This window comes from Theileria equi (assembly GCF_000342415.1).
Source record: "Theileria equi strain WA chromosome 4 map unlocalized gcontig_1105316255033, whole genome shotgun sequence".
Classification (NCBI taxonomy): Eukaryota; Apicomplexa; class Aconoidasida; order Piroplasmida; family Theileriidae; genus Theileria; species Theileria equi.
Window position 1 is genome coordinate 141,506 of NW_004668228.1, and position 18,945 is coordinate 160,450.

The 18,945-nt window shown below is 40.4% G+C and overlaps 10 protein-coding genes across 10 annotated transcripts; 3 read left to right on the plus strand and 7 right to left on the minus strand.

The window, feature by feature from the left end:
• Window positions 1–567: 567 nt before the first annotated feature.
• On the minus strand, window positions 568–3,991 carry BEWA_012480 (conserved hypothetical protein; the record flags this gene model as incomplete). The annotated part of the gene is made up of 2 exons (XM_004832084.1): window positions 568–1,411; window positions 1,445–3,991. The coding sequence occupies 2 exons, from the start codon at window positions 3,989–3,991 to the stop codon at window positions 1,133–1,135; spliced, it is 2,826 nt and encodes a 941-aa protein (XP_004832141.1). The 3' UTR covers window positions 568–1,132.
• Window positions 3,992–4,091: 100 nt separating this feature from the next.
• On the minus strand, window positions 4,092–5,502 carry BEWA_012490 (hypothetical protein; the record flags this gene model as incomplete). The annotated part of the gene is made up of 2 exons (XM_004832085.1): window positions 4,092–4,801; window positions 4,836–5,502. The coding sequence occupies 2 exons, from the start codon at window positions 5,500–5,502 to the stop codon at window positions 4,092–4,094; spliced, it is 1,377 nt and encodes a 458-aa protein (XP_004832142.1).
• A 397-nt stretch (window positions 5,503–5,899) lies between these two features.
• On the plus strand, window positions 5,900–6,811 carry BEWA_012500 (conserved hypothetical protein). The gene is made up of 5 exons (XM_004832086.1): window positions 5,900–6,105; window positions 6,143–6,278; window positions 6,315–6,454; window positions 6,497–6,617; window positions 6,655–6,811. Exons 1-5 carry the CDS (start codon window positions 5,920–5,922, stop codon window positions 6,753–6,755), a joined length of 684 nt encoding a protein of 227 aa, XP_004832143.1. The 5' UTR covers window positions 5,900–5,919; the 3' UTR covers window positions 6,756–6,811.
• An 82-nt stretch (window positions 6,812–6,893) lies between these two features.
• On the plus strand, window positions 6,894–8,147 carry BEWA_012510 (hypothetical protein; the record flags this gene model as incomplete). The annotated part of the gene is made up of 5 exons (XM_004832087.1): window positions 6,894–7,046; window positions 7,084–7,436; window positions 7,472–7,550; window positions 7,585–8,044; window positions 8,080–8,147. The coding sequence occupies 5 exons, from the start codon at window positions 6,894–6,896 to the stop codon at window positions 8,145–8,147; spliced, it is 1,113 nt and encodes a 370-aa protein (XP_004832144.1).
• Window positions 8,148–8,156: 9 nt separating this feature from the next.
• Window positions 8,157–10,529, minus strand: BEWA_012520 (ATP-dependent DNA ligase domain containing protein; the record flags this gene model as incomplete). The annotated part of the gene is made up of 8 exons (XM_004832088.1): window positions 8,157–8,273; window positions 8,308–8,415; window positions 8,454–8,639; window positions 8,673–8,827; window positions 8,861–9,728; window positions 9,763–9,926; window positions 9,962–10,065; window positions 10,102–10,529. 8 exons carry the CDS (start codon window positions 10,527–10,529, stop codon window positions 8,157–8,159), a joined length of 2,130 nt encoding a protein of 709 aa, XP_004832145.1.
• Window positions 10,530–11,579: 1,050 nt separating this feature from the next.
• BEWA_012530 (signal peptide containing protein) lies at window positions 11,580–12,128 on the minus strand (the record flags this gene model as incomplete). Its single annotated transcript, XM_004832089.1, has 1 exon — window positions 11,580–12,128. One exon carries the CDS (start codon window positions 12,126–12,128, stop codon window positions 11,580–11,582), a length of 549 nt encoding a protein of 182 aa, XP_004832146.1.
• A 912-nt stretch (window positions 12,129–13,040) lies between these two features.
• Window positions 13,041–14,792, plus strand: BEWA_012540 (hypothetical protein; the record flags this gene model as incomplete). The annotated part of the gene is made up of 1 exon (XM_004832090.1): window positions 13,041–14,792. One exon carries the CDS (start codon window positions 13,041–13,043, stop codon window positions 14,790–14,792), a length of 1,752 nt encoding a protein of 583 aa, XP_004832147.1.
• A 402-nt stretch (window positions 14,793–15,194) lies between these two features.
• BEWA_012550 (conserved hypothetical protein) lies at window positions 15,195–16,447 on the minus strand (the record flags this gene model as incomplete). The annotated part of the gene is made up of 5 exons (XM_004832091.1): window positions 15,195–15,331; window positions 15,365–15,518; window positions 15,553–15,618; window positions 15,653–15,894; window positions 15,928–16,447. The coding sequence occupies 5 exons, from the start codon at window positions 16,445–16,447 to the stop codon at window positions 15,195–15,197; spliced, it is 1,119 nt and encodes a 372-aa protein (XP_004832148.1).
• A 105-nt stretch (window positions 16,448–16,552) lies between these two features.
• Window positions 16,553–17,338, minus strand: BEWA_012560 (conserved hypothetical protein). Its single transcript, XM_004832092.1, has 2 exons — window positions 17,141–17,338; window positions 16,553–17,101 (listed from the first exon to the last, which is right to left on the minus strand). The coding sequence occupies exons 1-2, from the start codon at window positions 17,266–17,268 to the stop codon at window positions 16,600–16,602; spliced, it is 630 nt and encodes a 209-aa protein (XP_004832149.1). The 5' UTR covers window positions 17,269–17,338; the 3' UTR covers window positions 16,553–16,599.
• A 68-nt stretch (window positions 17,339–17,406) lies between these two features.
• On the minus strand, window positions 17,407–18,888 carry BEWA_012570 (conserved hypothetical protein; the record flags this gene model as incomplete). Its single annotated transcript, XM_004832093.1, has 3 exons — window positions 17,407–17,511; window positions 17,546–18,387; window positions 18,420–18,888. The coding sequence occupies 3 exons, from the start codon at window positions 18,886–18,888 to the stop codon at window positions 17,407–17,409; spliced, it is 1,416 nt and encodes a 471-aa protein (XP_004832150.1).
• Window positions 18,889–18,945: the final 57 nt, after the last annotated feature.

The window sequence follows — 18,945 nt, forward strand, 5'->3', positions numbered from 1 at the left end:
AAGAAGACCGTCTACAACGTCGGAATCGAGGCCAGCCAACACGGAAGAAGCGCAAATTGTCAATTTGGTAACGCAAGGTCTACACAGCGCTCAAAGAAGAATTTTTTGTGCTGTTAGACTCTATAGGGCTCAACTAGTGCGAAAATTCCACCTTTTCCCTATAATTTATTCTAAATGGTAGTTTTCATGAATGCTCTTGGTATGTGAATAAAAGATGATGTGTATGGAAGGGAGCTCGATGCAACATGTCTAGTCCGTCTGGCGCCTCGGACGCCCGTGCCTGTGTAGTTTTTAATGGAAGTGATGCTCAGGCAGTGGCACATGCCATTAGGCTTGTGGGTTTTGCTCTTTATCATGCCAAAACAAGAGATGCCATGGCCCTTTTAATGTGCAAAAGGTCGTCCTGGGATTCCGCGGTCAGAATATTTGGCAAAGGAATGACTGATTCGTTTGAAATGGGTTCGTCTATGGACACATTCTCATGCAATGAAGCCAAGGGTTGCGGTGGTTTAAAGCGGCCTATTTGTGAGATTATCAAAGAGTGTTTTGGTGATACACATCAATCTAGTGTAGACCATTCTGCAGGCAAAGAAGAAAGGACGGGCGATGTTCCCAGGGAATCTGAATCAGCATCATCTCGAGAGGAAAATCTAAAGAGACTCTTGGTTAGATTTATTGATGAAGAACCACTAAATGTAGCAAAGAAGGAACATTTTCCAACCAACAGTGTCGCTCCTAATTCAGAAGGACTACTATGGAAATACATTGGTGCAGCAAACGACATGAGCATGCAAATAGATGATATTGCCCTAGTTGTTGTTGCAGGACTATCTCAGATTCAAAATGACCTCGCAGAATCTGGGCATTATGTTGACCCAAAAGGGTCATCGTATGGAGATGCCATAATACACCCCTTTACCGCAACTGGAGTAGTGGAACATGGTGATCGCATTCATAGAACTTACAACACCAAATATATACTTGGATATTCTCTTTCAATAGCCACAACTTTAAACGCTTTGAACAAAAATGAAAGTTGCCCAAATTTTGTTCTCTTTGAACCACTTCCAACTGATACCATTGACGAAAAGAAATTTACCTCATTCCTTTTGGAACGCTTTGGAAATGTCCATCACATTAAGGAGTTACGGGATTCTGATAATGTGTTGTAGAAATTTGCGCACTTATATACTGGAATTTTCTGTCTTAGACAATGTGAAATTATAATGGCATTGGGAACAGTGAGACATGTACCATATCTTATATCCTGAAATGTCTTATCCTTGTACTTTAGGGAAAGTTTGCAAACATCTTTATCATTGATTAATTTCAAGTCATCACTAATAGTTTTACCATAGTGTTCACCTATATAATTGCGGCACAGAGTAGCTGCAACTTTAAATGTCTTTACCTAAAAAATATATTTGTTGTTTTTTAAACGTACGTCAAGTGGAGAGTTTACGGATGTAGCCAGGTATTCGATAGTTTGCTCTTTGATCCAGTTTAATCTCTTTAAATTCCTACAGAATGATACCTTTAACAATAGTATGAGTCTAGGATCTGGAACTCCATCTCCACTTATTTTTATATACTCTGGTATTGTAAAATCTTCATTTTGAGGCTGTTCATCCGGTTCAGGAATAGGTTGTCTGTAGAGAGTACAATCTGGCATTGTATTATCGTAGTCCAGCCGTGGATCGTTCTTGGCATTTTCTCTAGCTATAAATTTGCTAGCAAATTCACAATATTTTTTTATGGGTAAACCCTCGAATTGTGGGTCCTTGTATAGTTCCATTATGTCTATGATTTTTGGAATCTTGATCAAATTCATATCTTTCAAAAAGTCTGTTTTCTCCTTTGGTAGACCGGATGGATATGCAAGTGGTAATAAATTGGCAATATCCTGAGAGTATGCAGCCTCCCTAATAGATGCTGGCTCAATGTCAATGATTACGCCATTGCTATCTCTGTCCCCGGATACGAATCCGTAGTCAAGTAAGAAGATGTTATTATCATTGATACCATAGTTTATTTTTATCTCATCCCTGGCCTCTATGTTCTTTGTTGTAGATAACTGAAATGTTAGCTTTTCTTCTGTAGAATGTAGATTATCAGAGAATGATGCACTGATCTGAGAATTTGCAGTATTAAAACTGTGGTTACACAAATCTATAAGTGGTACAACATAAGCATAATTCCTAAAAGATTGATTCGTTTCATCATAGCAGAGATCCGCGGCCTTTTCCAAAGTGGATGAAATAAGCTTACAAGCAATCCCCGGTGCAGCATCAAATAAGTAGCTCCTATGAAAATACTTGCTTGAATTTGTATCACTCTGTTCTGGTTTAAATGGTTCAAATCTAATGACATGAGATACTAGGGTAGAAACGAATCGATTTAGTAGCGATAGAGTTACAAAAGAATTTAGGCCCATAAAAAACTCATGCGAACTCACATGACAATCTTCACTAGATGATTCCTCCAAAACATGGTTCAAAAATAGGTCTAAAATTGTCTTTATGGAAAAATCTTTATTTTTTGAGCACATCACGGTATCGTCTATTGCTTTGCTGCCATTAAGAACAAAGTTGTAATCCTTCTTAGAAAGAGTAAACAGAGAAATTTCCATATCACTGTCATTAAACGATAGCAATTCGGATTCTATTTTGCACAATAACTCTTCTATATGTATTCTCCTATCTGAAGTCAAAGGACCGTACCCAAACTTCCTAGGAAAGGAATCCTCCTGTTTGTAGTGATATTGAGCAATGTGTTCTATATGGTCCTGGATTACTGAAATCGGATCCGTCGTCAACTTGAACAAATCAAACGTAGCCAGTTTTCGCCTAGAGACTTTGTACCTTATTATGTGCTGCTGTATCTGCTCTACACTGGCATCTGGCATCACCGTAGGCAGATGAGAAACATCTCTATTTATCAAATAGTGTAACCATAGAATCTTTATCTTATCCTGCACATTGGCTGCGGAACTGTATGGTACCTTTCCGTGCAAATATCTTAAGGTGAAATCCAAAAGATTAATAAAATATTCACCTACCAAAGCAAGACCGAGTAATAACATTTCTTTCTCATTGTCATTAACAGACATAATTTTTATGTAAGAAATGTTCAACGTAGCAGATAACGAACTATCGATTGAAGTCAATGTGTCAGACAAGATCAATAATCTTAACAATTGCAACCTCTTTAAAGATAGAAAATCGAACAACCTCGCCTCAAAGCCATCATCTCCTGATGGTACACTAGGAAGCTTGGCACTATCATGAGGTTTATAGATTGATTTAAAGGATTCCTTGTTTAAATGTGTTCCAAAGGATAAGTTTAGTAGACTATCAATGTGTGATACATACTTGGAAAGAAGAGGATTATCATGCGCTACAAGCTTTAAAAGTCCAAGATTCTGGAATAAGTGCGATATGGATGATATGAGTGAGTGGCAAAAATCTACAGGAATGGAGGCGAGCGTCTCATGCGCTCCCAAAGACTGTGAACCTCCAAGTGATAACTCGTCTTCATGGTCACCATCAAACCTATAAAAGCAAGAATCTGGCACCTCCAGGGGTCTTTTGGTGTCAAATGAATTATGAGTCACTATAGCCGAAGCGTATGTTTCGCTAATCAAGTCCCTGTTATACTCCAATCTAGACTGTCTTCTAACATCCAGCACATTTCTTATGCATCCATGTTCTAACAAAAGTTCCTTTACTTTGTTTGCAATGTGCACTGATGAGATAAATGATGTAATGTGTTTAAAGTTTAACTCGTTTCTCGCGTCTACACGCAACGGTGAAACTGAGCCCACATTTATAAATGGAGAGGATATACCGTGAAAAACACCGCAAAAATTAGGAAAAGAGACCGTTGGCGTAGTACTTTTCTCTATTTGTCGATAAAGAATCACAGAAGTTGCACATTTAATACCAAAGTGTACAATAACGAGCCATAGGATGCCTCCAGAAGCAAATCTCATAAGATAAACTACATTAAAACGCAAGGGTAAATATTAAATTAAATGGGTGAGTTAAAACGCGCAAGTGTATGCTATAGTGTGTCAACCAAAATGAGGAACTTCATTCAACTATTTTATATCGTATCAGTATGCACTTTGACATGTCTATTCTGCGACTTTTACAAATGAATTCAATGCTGTGGTTTTTAGGAAGGACGGTATTGTTAAGCATAGTGACGATCTTAAGACCCGGGTCTAGAACCAATTCATGAATGAGATAGTTTATTATATCAGCAATAAACGCGGTCTTTGGAACGCAAATATACCTCCTTGGATATTTAGAGTTGTCTGCATTAGTGTTTTCAGAAGAATGGGAATCATTAACGGGATCACCATTTGAACTGTCCATAATATTATTCAAGGGAATATCATCCAATTCGTGTAACAGGGCTATACACGAGACATTTCCATGAAAAGAATCCAAATTCTTTTCCTTGTCCACGAGTATATCCGATATAAAGTTCAGAGTAGAATCCACTAGGTAGAATGGTGTGTTATTCAATAGATTCGAACGTGGAGTCTCCAGTTGAGATAAATGAGGAACAAACCCTTCAGCTTCACTCCCAGATTGCCGAGGAAATGAGGCCATAGGAGTACTTTCCGTGGAAGAAACTCCCATAATTTCGTCAAGAATTTTTTTTTGTTCAGATTCTATCTCGTTAAATTTTGGGAATATTTTATCCACTAGTCCCTGTATGTTGTGATCATATTCAATACCTTCGAGAATATCAGCTGGGATAGGTGTAAAGCACGTAGGGCACATTAGACCGCCTAAAATATTAGATGATGCAAATAGTAAACTTACATTCAATGGTCGAAAGTATCAGACAACTTTTGCAAAATGTATGCATGCATTCTCTCACGGTATGTGCATTGTAAAAGAGACCCTTGCACAAACGGCATGATAAGATATCAGTCAGAATGCCCAGTACAAAACGAATATCCAAACCTTCAGCCGTCTCAATTAGCATTGGCCTTCTCATAGTCTCAATAGGGTTTGGAGACTCGGATACATCCGGATTATTCATAGCATCTCTACGGCTCTTTATTATGGGCAAATCATCATACCAACTGCGAATGATGGATATTCGCCTCGAAAACTCAGCTTTACTAAAGGTGGGATTAGTATCTGATCCAAGGCTGGAGGTCCTAGATAATGTCCTGGTTTTAACAATTTCATTTTCACCTTGTCCTGGTTTCATGTACGTGTGTTTAATTAGTCGGCCAGACGGTGATGAATTTGTAGATTTTTGAGGTGAAGATGCAGAAGATCTGCTCCTATCCGTTTTTGAGCCATCATTCCCCTTTGAAATTGTCTTTTCTACTTTTATTTTCGGGCTATGAGTGTAATACTGCCTACTTAATCTGCCTGGTGATTTGTGTCCTCTGGATTGTTCAGGTACCTTTGCGGGGCTCTGAAAGGAATCCTCCGGAGTATATGTTGTAACAGGCTGTATGTTTTCATCATCCATATTCACAAATCCGAATTGCGCCTTTAACTAGTAAAGATGGTCACCAGGGTTAAAAGGCCGGGCGAATCTACGTTGGCTTATGATACAAGCGGACTTTAACTAAATATTCTATATAATACATGAATTTGAAACATTAGAGGCTGGTCGTGGTACTTGTCAGAGCCAGAACGAGCAAACCTCCATCTTTAGGTGAGTTACATGCCCGTAGTAGTTGACGAAGTTAAAACATGTAAGCGAAAGAAGTATACGCTGGATTTTTCAAAAAACAACACTTTAACATCATTAGATACTGAAGCGGCAGGGTAAAATAAGGAAATTGCTGTGGGATACGATCTCGACGCTCGGTGACTGATACCACAATAATCCTGCCAGAAATAAGGGCACATAGAGCTCATTTGTACAATAAATATCACCGAGATGGACTGGAATATTATAAACAAGAAGCTAAAGCTCCTGGGCTACGATTTCCCAAACAGCTGCTTGGAATCATTCAAGACAATCGTTCTCAAGCTGGAGGAGGAGCAAATTAGGCTCTATGAAATTCCGCAGAGGGGAAAACTAAAGGCTTCCGATCAAACGACGTGGATGAAAGGCTTTCTAAACGTTTGTATTTGACCCCTTTGGCATACACATTCTTTAGTACTGTCGAGACCTGGGCGTTGTCGTGGAAAAGGAGATGCTTTCCGGCAAGGACCTATCTCCTCAGGCAAAGATGCATCTGTTGAACAAGCTGCTCAATATCGCCATCAAGGAAAAGTACCAGGACGCCAGTGAAGGTGAGACGAACAAGACACACACTCGTCGTATCACAGAAGGTCACATTCACGAATTCAGTCTGCCAGTAGAACAAGAGACAAAATCAGAGACTATCGCATCCGCAGTTGCACAGATCAACGAGATTCTTGCAAAGTTGCAGGTTCCACCGTTGGAAGAAGATGCGGGAGAATCCGAGGTAAAATCCGCCTTGAGGATGATGTTGGCATGTATTGACAAGGCAAAACCGCAAACGACATCTGAAGATGATAACGAGAGCATATACTCGCTCTGCCAAATCGATGGCTCGGCACACGACGCCAATGTGGACAGGACTACTTTGCTACTCCGATCGTTGTACAGTTTGTTTCATGCACAAATGTGACAATACACTTGTAGCGCATGACCTTCGCAAACTTCAGTCGGACATCATATGGCTAACGAGGCGCTATGGCAAAATTGTCGGAGCGCAGGGCGCTTTGCTGGAAACCAAGTCGTAATGCTCGAAATTTATCCGTAACCTGAATATAATTCTCCCTTCTAAATCCCTTTTCAGTACTTGTACATGTAAATGGTTCCACACATTTGCGTACGGAGGCTCGAACCCCGTTGTATAGTTTGTATTATAACAAGAGTAAATGTCTTTGGAAGATAACGGCGGGCCTGGTGCAGGCGGTAGCGAAATAACTGGCCATTCCGGTCTATTCGACGTTGACGTCGTCGAATACGTACAAACCCCTGAGGATATCTATCCCTTTAAATTAAACGAGCTATTTGATCAACTAAAAGAGGTGTGTTGCTATTCACTGTTCATACAGAATCCTTTAGCTGCCAAACGATGAAATCAAAAGAAGCGGCTCAATGTTTTTGCTAAAAATACTCGAAAACATACTCTTGAATCCAAGAAACCACAATGTGCGCAGGATCAGAGAATCCAACCCCGTGTTTGTTAAAAACACATCAAAACATGAGCTATTCCTCAAGTTGTTAAAGTCGTTTGGGTTCACTAGCATTGACGGAAATGTTGTACTTCAAATAGTTGACGTTCCCAGACTGTTAGAAGCTTACAGACAGATAATAAAGATCCTTCTCGACGGATTTAATGTAAAATACAAGTCGCTGGAAGCGCACTTTTTCGACCCGTTCAAAGCATATTGTCACAACTCTAATGTGAATGCCAAGTACGTTTGCTACTCATTAAACACAACAAACTTAGTGTTCACGCTCAGCAATTTGAAATGTCCAAAAAGGATGAAATAGATTTAGACTTGAAGGAAAAGTCCAGGCAGATATCGGTACGTTTTTGTAAATCATATACACCCACTTCAGGAACCTGAATCCAGTACACGCAGCCTCGAAGATTGGAACCCAAAAATTTATATTGAAACGAAAGTCTCTCCCACCAATAAATTGCCATCAGAAGAATCTCCTAATGATGGTCCATCAGCCTCAATTATGAAAATGTATAATGTCGGAAAAAACGAAAACTTTGAATCAAGATCAAAGAACCAGCTGAAAATCCTAGACGCCCAAGCTGAACTTTTGAAAAAGTGTCCAAATGTTCAAATAAAAATACGTTTCCCAGGATCAACAATAATGATAATCCAACCACCAATCAAAACACTGGTGCATAATATAAGGAAACAGATACAAACCATATTATCGGAAACCATATCGTTCGATCATTGGTATCTAACAGAAATGCCGATAAAAAGAAAAATAAATGATAACAAAACTCTCATTCAGGAAGACATTGTATACAAGGCTGTTTTGCATTTTTGTTACTCTAGTAAGTCGCCATGTTTGACCTACAATCTTATTCAGAAAATATCGATGCAAAGTCGCAAATTATTAAACAAGAATACTTGACCAAATTTCTTGCTAAAGAATAGTAATTATACCTAAGGTTTATTAAATTGACTATTAAACATATCATGGATCTGTTCACTAGTCGTGGCATCTATCGCCTTCTTGTCATCTCTATCCCTTAAAAATCTGGGAAATCGCAACCCAATACCCTAAATGGTATTTTTTATTCACGTAAATATAAACCTTTCCATTCGCCGTAAGACGATTAGCCGCCGTGTAAACGGGTGATATCGATAAATCCGCTGCTTTGCATTCCCATACTTTCTCAGGCATGAACCATACGTCTGGCTCCTAAGTAACATGGTTATAATAAAATCAAGGACATATACCAGTTTGTCAGAAACTTCATATGTAGGCAATTTTGACGGGATGATGTGCTGTTGCAGAGTATCATATAAATATTTGAGAGTCTGATCAGTAAATCCCGTCCCAGTCTTACAAACACCCTGGAATATTTCTTGCACTGGGTCGTAAATAGCCAACAAATATGACCCGTAAACATTTGTTCTCTTTCCCTAAGCAACGGTAAGAATGTAGGAAAAAATTACCTTGCCATAAAAGGCAGCAATCGGTACAAGATCCACAGAATCCGACATCCCGGCGATATAATCCTTTTTGAATTTTAACCATTTATTAGACCTTTTTTGAGGTTCGTAAGTAGCACCATCATCTAGAGACTTTATCATAAGTCCTTCGCACGAATCTAAAGAGATGTGTTTGTTACATTGACACATACCTGCAACAGCAAGACGAAGAAAGTCGTCAATCTCATCAAGAGAGTCCATGTCTTTGTGATTTGCAAACATTAAAACGCCTTCCTTTTGAATTAACCAATCGCGCATGGATTCTCTTCTCTTGTTCAGTGGTAATGTAACCAGTGGTTCACCATTGCAGTAAAGAATATCAAATGGAAATAAACAAACGTGAACCGTTATATTGTCTAGATCAACATCCTTGCGTTTTCGGGTAGAAAGGTTTTGAAATGGCAGAATTTTTTCTCCATCAAAAGCAACAATTTCACAATCTAGAATACAACTAGTCAAACCAGGCTTTACAGACTTTAAAAATTTATCGATAACATCCGGATATTTCTCGGACAGATTTTCCATGTTGCGACTAAAAAGAGTCACTGTTTCCTGATCAACCATGTGAATTTGGACTCTTTCTCCATCATACTTGTATTCACAAGTAAATGTAACGCCATCTGAACCGATAGATTGTATAATCTCGTGTGTAGTATTAACTGGTTTTGCCAACATTGGTCGTAGAGGAATGCCGGGTGTGATTTTGCAATGCTCTTTAAGGTCATGAGCTGTATCTCCATTTAACAAACATCCAACCACTTTATCAATACATGGAACGTTTGTTATTGCAGTCCTAACAGATACTTCCATGTCTTCCAATGTATAATCAAGGTTTAAATCAGCAATTCTGACATCACCTATTGCGGATGAATCTCCTTTTGCTGGCCTCGTAAGATAAAAGGCATCCGCAATACACTGAAATATGGTATTTATTCCGATACCTATTCTCAATTTCTGCTGCAGATAACGAACGATGTATTTTGCTTCGCTCTTTTTTGCACTAATCAAAAGCTTTTTAATCTGAACATTGTTATATTTTACGAAAGCTACAAACAATATCTCGCTTCCTGTTGATGGAGTTTTTCCCAACCATATCAGCGATTGACCTAAACTGCGAAAAAATACCAGAAATTGTGAGATCTGGGAGTTTTACAATTGTCTGAGAGGTACAGCTGCTTAGACTTGCCACCATGCCCAGATCCTCGTGTTTTGCAACCACTAGAACATTAAAATAAGCAAACATTAAAACATACGTGCTTTAATGGTTTTATCAGACTTGCTGTAAGCCTCAGCCATGGACTTAATGATCAGAGAGTCTCCAACACCCAGTTCTGTGGATTCGTATTCCGGGCATATCCTGAATAATTGTGATGATGTGGGCGTATAAACGTACCTGTTTTGAAGAATATACACCGCTGGTATCAGATCGGAGGGGTTATAAAATATTAAAACCCTGAAAAAATTAGAAAGCAGCGTCAGCACAGATTTTCTGCTACCCTTTCCGGAACAAAATATATCATCCGATTTTTGCAAAACATCAGCCAAGAATGAAAACAAAAAGGAGCCACTGCCCTTGCTAGAGCCAGACTTGACAGAATAATAGGGAGAAATGTCAAACAATGATGGATCAAACTTTGGTGATAAAATGTCGTTATTACTATCCTCCCTTCTAACGTAGCAATTGAAGAGTGAGCCAACAGAAGGCTCGTCATCCACATTCGCGCGAAGAACTTTCTTTGACTGCTTGCCTATTTGCCCATTTATAGCTTGTTTAGCCTCGGGTTCACAACGATCAGAGGGACAAAATCTCGGGGATTCCATCGTCTCACAATCTGTAAATCGTCAAGTCGGTGCTCATCACAAACCAAACATGGATTCGCCGTCATGTAACGAACTTTTGGTGGTCGCATCTGCAATGTGCATGGATTAAACTCTGTTACAAACCTTCAGACTCTAGAGCAATTAGCCTCTTCTTGGGATGAGCGTCCAAATCTATAACTTGCTCGCTTGAAGTGCTCAGAGGCAACTCTCTTTTAGTTCCAAAATAGTTCCTAAGCGTTTAATGTAGTCAAAATCGTCTCGTGGCGTCTATAGACACGGTCAACGTACAGAATGTTCATGGATTTCGCCATATTCGCCCGGGAAGTCATACTATATGCATTTAAAAATGTATCTTGTGTGTAAATGTAGCTATAAATGCAAACTAGGACGCAAAAATGTAATGGAAACATGTACATCCATCGACTGTCAACACGGCAAGGTATACGATAGATTTAAAACGTTATTGTCATACACATTCCAATATTTTACACATTTTTCGCAAATGGAATGAAGAACTCCCTCAAAATTAAAAGATAATGGCGGTGTGCGCAACAACATCAGACCCATCCTGCCAGCACTATTTATGCCAATTAACCTGCCCTAGTTCTATCTCCTACTTGGATAGTTTAGCCCTGGATGTCTTACAGCTTCTCGCTATGCAGGTTTTGGGGACCTTCAGACCTTCTAGAAGCAGCGGTTCTCCGACGTTTTACTTTCCTCCTAATCCTTATTACTTGGTCGCGAGAGAATTCGAGCTCGTTTTCCACTTCTTCCTCTTTGTCGAGGTTTCCCAGGAGTACAACACTCCTCCAGTTTGCCTTTGTTCATACATGAATAGTGGATGTGTAGCGTTTCCCAGAGAGTATATGATGGACTATGGACATGTAGTACTCATTCACTCTACCCATGCATGTAGGAGAAACTACCATTAATTAAGCATGCACACTCTAATGGAGTGTTTCTATAGTACCTACCACAGGTAGGGAGAACATACTGCATTATATCCATAGAGGGAGTAAGGAGTCACAAGGAGTCACTATTTAGAAACTATCAAGAGGGAGTAGTAGAAGGATTAGGAGATGATCCAGATTTACTCATTTCATTTAGCTTCTTATCAAACTCATCCCTCTTTAACTCCTTCCAGCCATCAGCATTCTTCTCAAAGTACTTGCCAGTATAATTGTTACCGTTCTTTATCCCTATGGTAATGAGAGTAGAACCTTTTGTATGAGATTGTACAAATGTAGACTTCTCATTGGCTCCTTCAGCCTTCCATAGAGTAACTCCACCATCCATAACAGAGGAGATATGAAAGGCATTCTTTGGACTGTAATCTTCGAACTTTACTCCATCCTCCTCCTCTTTGTATACATTTACCTTGGTTTCATCTGGCTTTGCAAGATCAAGAGTAATGGGAGTAGTAATGGTAGGTTGTCCAGTTAGCTGAGGAACTACAGGTTTGGATGGAGCACTTCTGAGATTCTCTTTAGATCCACCATAAGGTCCATTATCGTCATCTTTGGTCTTACTCTTTCCCCAACAGCCTGCACTGCATAATCTTACCAAAGATACAGTCCATAGTACAACTAGAATCTTCATCTTGTAGAATCTTTGTCAAAATAAGAAATAGAATCTTACTAGAAAACAGAGTCTGTGTAACAAGAAACAACGGCAAGCATGCACTCGTACTCTTACTAGAAAAGTACACAATAGGCGCAACAAGGAAATATAGTAAGGAAACAAAGACTATAAGCCTTAACAAATCAGAGATACAAGAAGTCCTCTGCAGATTAATGTTGATATCATGAATAGAGTATAGAGGGAATGGAAGTAAGGAATGTGTAAAACGGTGGGGATAAATAACACACCATGCAGGCATTTATTCCTCCGGATAAGCGAATATTACCTGGAGGCTTTCACACTTGTGGGTTGACGGTCACAATAGTGTCCGTACTGTTAGGCCCTCTAGACTCACAGACATAGATGGAAGAATGGGTATATTTAAAGTTTAGAGAAAAGATATACCAAAATATGTCTACCTTATAAGCCTGGATAAGTCATTAATATTTTGTCACCTACAAAAAGTCAGACTCTTTACTAAAATCTCAGTACATCAATGCCACTCCATCCTCCTGTCAAAGTGTCCTCTATATGCAAAGGTACTTCTAGTAGACAGGTGAAGGAAGAGGAAGAACTATTCATTATCCTTCCTCTAGAGAACCTTCATTTTAGTAACTAACTCATCAAGTTCCTCCCATAGTAGTCCATGGTTACTGAGATCCGTCTTAACATACATAAATCTCTCTGTTGAGGATCTGATGTCCCTGGAAATAGATTAGTCAGAATGTACCATACTGAGTTTGCATAGATTCTTCTCTGGGCTTTTCCTCCCTAGTAAGCATTCATCCATACTGCCCATTCTGCTCACACCAGTTGAGACATGAATGGAGTACTACTATGAAGGATGATTGGAGGATAAACAGGATGGGTAAGGATAGATAAAAATGGAGGATGAGTGGGAAAACGGTGGAAATAGACATTAGCAAAAACAGCCACTATAACAATGTAAAAGTAACTCCGAATCCTAGCCCTGATTTTGGAGATGGGAAACCACTCGTCGGATATAAATCATTTACACATCGGCCTTATGGAGGATATACCATTAAAAATATTATATGCCCAAATACTTATGGTTTCCGTTTTAATGGTAATACAAGTGCTACAAGCACTGTTGAAGTGTTCGTTTGGAATGACAGGTCAAAAGAAAGCAACCCTCTTCTCCTTAGGCTTAATAATGGAGTTTCGCCTGCATATTACAGTACTGTAACAGGTTCTAATTGGAAGGGTGTTGAATCCATAGATCCTTCGGGACTAATTAAACTGCTGGAACGTACAAACTGCAGGATAAATGGTATTCATCTACTAGATATTAACCAGACAACTAACTCTGCAAGTGATATATACAACTGCCCTTCTTGCTATTCTGGGAGTTCAACAATAACACGATATGAGAAACACATGAGTCAATATGAGTACGTGAGGTATTATTATGCTTCATCTAGTGGTAACTTTGGCAATGTTAGAAATAGTGATCAGACTATAGCACTTCCCCCTGGAATAGTACCTCACCTATACGTCTATTGGTCAATAGGAACCAATGCTACACCACTTATTCTATCATATCCAGTAGAAGGTAAATATCAATGGTATATTAGATCCTGTGGAGATACTAAGTGGAACATAGAAGGCACTCTAACTGGCCAAAACCCCGGTCTATATAATAATCCTGGAAAAATCCAAGACTTTATCCAGAAAAATGTTACTCCAAATATTATAATAAATCTCCAGCAGGAACGGACCAATTCCTACCACCCAAAGGATAATACCCTTGAATTTAATGTGGAGGTAACTGAGAATCCTGAACATTCTGGTTACTATGAATATAAACATTCAATGGTTGGAGAGGGTACATTCAAGGTTAGAAGCGTTGAGCATGGAAGGAAAACACTGGATGGTATAAAACCGGAGAAGATTATCAGTAGTATATCAGGGTTTTATTGGGGAGACAACACCAAAGATGATAACAGACTTTTACTCGTTCACATTGGGGCAAGAACTGAATACTATTACAAAAAGAATCCCTATAGCAGTAATTGGGATATTGATAGCTCTATATACCAGGAAAATCTATTAGTGCGTCTTGACCAAGAAAACTGCGTACGTAATAAAGCACATGTAGCAGATATTTCAAAGGTATCAGAGTATTACCGCTGTTATGCCTGTAGTGGTCAGAGCATTAATATGGTATCTTCGGATGAAGATACTGATAAATATAAGCGAGTTACTCATAAAGTAGATAATGGTGGAAGTATCGGGAGAATATTTGATAACGATATATCCCAATCTGGTATTAAGATCCCAGATAAGATTGTGTCGCTTATTGTGTTCCACTATCCAAAGGTAGATAACAAGGCATTGCTTATCCATTTAAGTAACAGTTTGTTCAAAAGGAAACATAAGGATAGTGATGAATGGGTTTCAGCAGAGGGAGATAAATTAGATGGTGATGATTCTTCTAACATTCTCCCACTTTTGAAGAAAATAAATGGAGATAGTGAAGGACTTTCTGGAGGAGATATAGCAGGTTATAGTACTGCAGGTGTAATGACTCCATTGGCTACTGCTGAAGCAGTAAACTATACACTTGACACTGGATGGAGTATAATTAGAAGGGCAATTGCTATTTTTAATGCTGCCATATAGGAACACCCCCCCTCTAGACTCTTCTCTTGTTGGTATACTGGAATGCTAGGGAGTTTTTAACCTTAACTATTGGTATACAGTATTACTCATTTTGTTATAAAGGTACATGTTCTGAGAGTATTTCCATCAGTCGCATATTCTGTCGTTGCTCTTGATGGTGAGTATATTACCAGGAAATCCAATTAATTAGACTGTGCTGGGTGTAGGCTATTCTGCTTCGTTCTCGCAGTTTCTCAGGAGTCCAAAAGTGCCTCTGCCTCATTCTCTTGGCTCAACTCCAGACGTACCATGAGTTACAGTTGGTCTGCATGTAGACTCCTACTCTACATGGCAGTGCTAGTGGAATTGTAAATGAATGGGCTACTAGAGTATGTACCACATAAACCTTGTACCAAAAACAGTCTAAACACGATGTTTTAGGTGCAAAAACTTTGTAATACAAAGTGCGATAAAGAGTGCAATTAGAAAAATGACGGTAATGACGGTAAAGGCAAATTTGCTCTCTTCAAACCCGTTAATCACATTCATGCCAAAGAGACCTACAATGCTTGAACCATACAATGTACACTAACCCGAGAGACACGCTCCAGCTCCAAAGGCCGTCCCAATTATACTGCACATGACTTCAAACCTCATCATTTCGTTGCGAGTGATGGCCAGCTCCATGTTAATGTGTCGTTCTAAATCCGCCAGCGAGTTGTAAATTGTCCTGGACCTCTTGGAGAGCTGCAGAAATGTCGGAGTCTATACAAGAACAAACGTGCTCAATCTCTTGGTCAAAGTACTCGAGCAGAATCTCCAGGTCCCGATTAAGCGAACACTCGCTCTAATGGTGAATGGTCTAGACGGGGGAAACTTACAAAGTGCACCTTCGAGGGCTCATTGCCATACAGTGCCATGTGATTGGAGAATTCTAGCATCTTGATGTTCTCAGAATCATTCAAAATCTCATTCATCAGCTCCTCAAACCCCTTGGACACCTCCAGGACATTCGAGACCGGCTGCTTGATGTCGTGCAGAATGATCGATATATCCTTGTACTTTTTCTTGTTCATTACCATATCATCAACCAGCCTAAACTGGCGCTCGACCGATAGCAGGTCTGAATGTTTGGCATGCAGCACTCATAACTAACCACTTTCCAGGTGCGATATGGCGGTGTTGTAACAGCATTCCAAGACGGAGACTTCAAACGGGAACCGAGAGTCGGAGACCAGTTCCGCTGCATACATGTCTGCGTCGCCCTTGGGGATGCTCTCGCCCCTTGCCACTGCGCAGCTTTCCGAATCCGTAGCGCCGTGGTAAAGGCCAGTTATGTGACACAGGTCCTTTATCAGTCCGTCCAGCTTCAAATTTTCGTTGGCGATTGCGAGGACGGAGTCCATCAGTATGATGCACGAAACGGGGAAGAGGCGGACCAGTATGCATTCGAACCTGGCGTTAATATTAGGGACACACTCGGCGTCAGACAACATCTGCTTGCAGTCGCGATACGTAATGTGTCCGTTGCTCCTGCTCTTGTCAATGTTGCAACTGGCCTTGACTTTGCGCAGCAAATCGAAGCAGGAGAACTCGTTCATGAAAAACTGCCCCTTTTTGACCTCAATCACCATGTGCTTCCCCTGGATTTTGCTAATCTTTACCATGCTGCTCATCTTTGGCTGTTTGGCAAGTGAGGGAAACGCTCCTTTAGCTGCGCTGACGAGTTTAGAGCTGCTGCAACAAATGCGTAGACAAGAAAAATAAAGTCAACATTTTTGAACTAAACTATTGCACACTGCGGGTTAAAAATCCATCTTCGACTTGACTAATCGTCCTCATCAAAGAGATTGTGCACACGCACATCGAGCGAGGCCTCAGCTCCGTCTGCCGTCTCGTCGGCGCCGATTATCCGCTGCGATCCCTTGGGTCGTGAAATTGGAAGTACTTGACTCTCCGCCAACTCGTCAATGTCACGAATCGTCTTGCGGCTGTGATTCAAAATGCGGATCCGATGGTCAGGGTCCTCCCTCGGGACCTGCACGGGCTTTGGCTTCTCACTCTCCCGCTCCACAGCTTCAGGTGTCTCTTTGACATCAATAACCCTTCTCACTTTACTCCGTTGCACACTCGACTCCAGCGACGCGGGCGATGTCGCAGAGGCGCTTTTATCCTTGGAAGGCTGACTTGAAATCGTAGCGTCAGTCTCGCGACACTTATCCATCCATAGTGAATAAACGTCTATAGGCTCATCGAGCGAAGTGACCTTTGTAGAAAAGTTGACGCCGCAGACGCGGCAGTTTAAAATACCAACGAAAAAGTGAGTGTCGCTGCAGAAATTAATGCATCAAAACCAATAATAAACAAACATTTTTATCGATATGGCGCGGTCATGTTGGCAAAAATGACAGTGAAACTCCTTATCCAATTTACCTCTTCTTTTCAAGGCAACAGATGCGTTGGACGGCTTGATCTTTTTCGTTTTTCTCTTGCCCATGGTTTGTTTTTACAGCAAATGTTATTCTGTGGACCTGGTTTTATGGAAACGTCATTTTTAATACTAACTGGGACACTACAACCCTGGCGGCAGCAACTGCATCTCTTCTCGGGGCTCCATAAACACAAAGACTACAAATTACACCTGAGAAGTCTCAGACTTTTTCGTGTAAACTTGGACGGGGTTCTTTTTTGAAATGTAAACGAGGATGGAGCTCAGGCAGACGCAAACAATCATATAAGTCTGTAGATTCTCATAATGTTGACATTAAACAAACCATCAAAATCAACGCAATGGGCCGAAAATTGTATGGAGCCAAATGCTTCAGATACTGACTTCCCAAATTATAAAGGGGAATGTTAGTCAGAGTAACCAATCCTGCAAATACAAAGAGCACGCCAATCAAAACTCCAAAGTGCTCAGCGGGGAACCGCGTGCTGATGTAACAGTACATGCTTGATACGCACACCGAACCTGAAATGAGATAAAAGAAGCACGCCGCCAGCTTTACAGTATAGACATCAAATGTTACACAGAAATAGTACAAGGCACAGCACGAGTGCAAAATGACGAGAACCACCGCCGGGCCAAATTTGTCCATGAGCAACCCTAGCAGGGGAGCCGGCAAAAATGTAAGGATGTTAAAGTATTGAAAGATTTCGACAACTGTTCCACCATCTGATGTTGTCAAGAGCTCGCGCTGAGACTTGTTGACAAACTCGACGGACGATAAAAAGAGGCAAATGCAAATCAGCGCTAGAATGTACTCCATGCACTGCGGATGCCTGTAGAGTTGCCTTGCCCTCTCTACCATTTTTGCCATGCCTCCCCTTTTCTCGCACATGGCGTCAGCATCCATGCTCCGTGCATTTTCTGTATTGCGCTCAATCGCGCCATTATTTACATGCATTGGCGCTTGAATAATGAAAATGCCAAGCACGAGACAAAGCAAATTCCCAACTAGCGCATAAGAGACACCAATAATGTAGAGTGAGTCCGGTTTAAAATAGTCGAGTTTAAATATCGCTGCGAGAATTGTGGGAATGACAAATGAGACTGAGCGAGTTGAGCCCAGACATGAGATGATGAATGATCGGTTCTCGGGAAAGTAGTACGAGACTGCAAATTGTGATGGTGCATGCGCAACAAACCTGTGATGAGTGGCATATAAATTGATTCTGCAGTGAGTCCCATGAGGAAAAACCCAGTGTAGAGGACAATTGGCTGTTTTGGGAAAGTACTAATAAATATCCATACGATAAAATTGATAAATTGGCCGGTAATGTAGCAGTACTTTGGGCCAATCTTGTCTAGAACGAGTCCTACAAATACAGAGGATATGAAATGAGTCGAATATGCAATTGTGTATAGATTGTTTATATTGCTCTTTCTGGCTCCGCAGTCGAGATATTGTACATTTCCCACTGAAATGGAGGAGACATCAGTTGCTTCAAAGCATAAATCTTCAAATGCTCCTGCCTTGTAGAGCAGCTTTTGCATGCCGTTCCATCCCCAATACACGCATCCCGTTAAAAAGATCATAAAGAGGTACGTCGCAAGGACCAAAAATCTGTTTACGCCGCCTTCCTCATTACTTTGATCCGTCATTGACTTTGTCATCTTTCTGAATACACATTTCTTTCCGCAATAATTTGTCCAAATTAGTTTTGTGAAAAT

What these genes read in the sequence shown, in the direction of transcription:
- BEWA_012500 (XM_004832086.1), top strand. Translation starts at nt 5,920, where the DNA reads ATGGACTGGAATATTATAAACAAGAAGCTAAAGCTCCTGGGCTACGAT. An exon ending in AAGATGCGGGAGAATCCGAG is followed by an intron (nt 6,455 to 6,496) that starts GTAAAATCCGCC and finishes TGTATTGACAAG; the next exon opens with GCAAAACCGCAAACGACATC. An exon ending in GCTACTCCGATCGTTGTACA is followed by an intron (nt 6,618 to 6,654) that starts GTTTGTTTCATG and finishes ATACACTTGTAG; the next exon opens with CGCATGACCTTCGCAAACTT.
- BEWA_012560 (XM_004832092.1), bottom strand. Translation starts at nt 17,268, where the DNA reads ATGGGCAAGAGAAAAACGAAAAAGATCAAGCCGTCCAACGCATCTGTT. An exon ending in CGCGCCATATCGATAAAAAT is followed by an intron (nt 17,102 to 17,140) that starts GTTTGTTTATTA and finishes TAATTTCTGCAG; the next exon opens with CGACACTCACTTTTTCGTTG.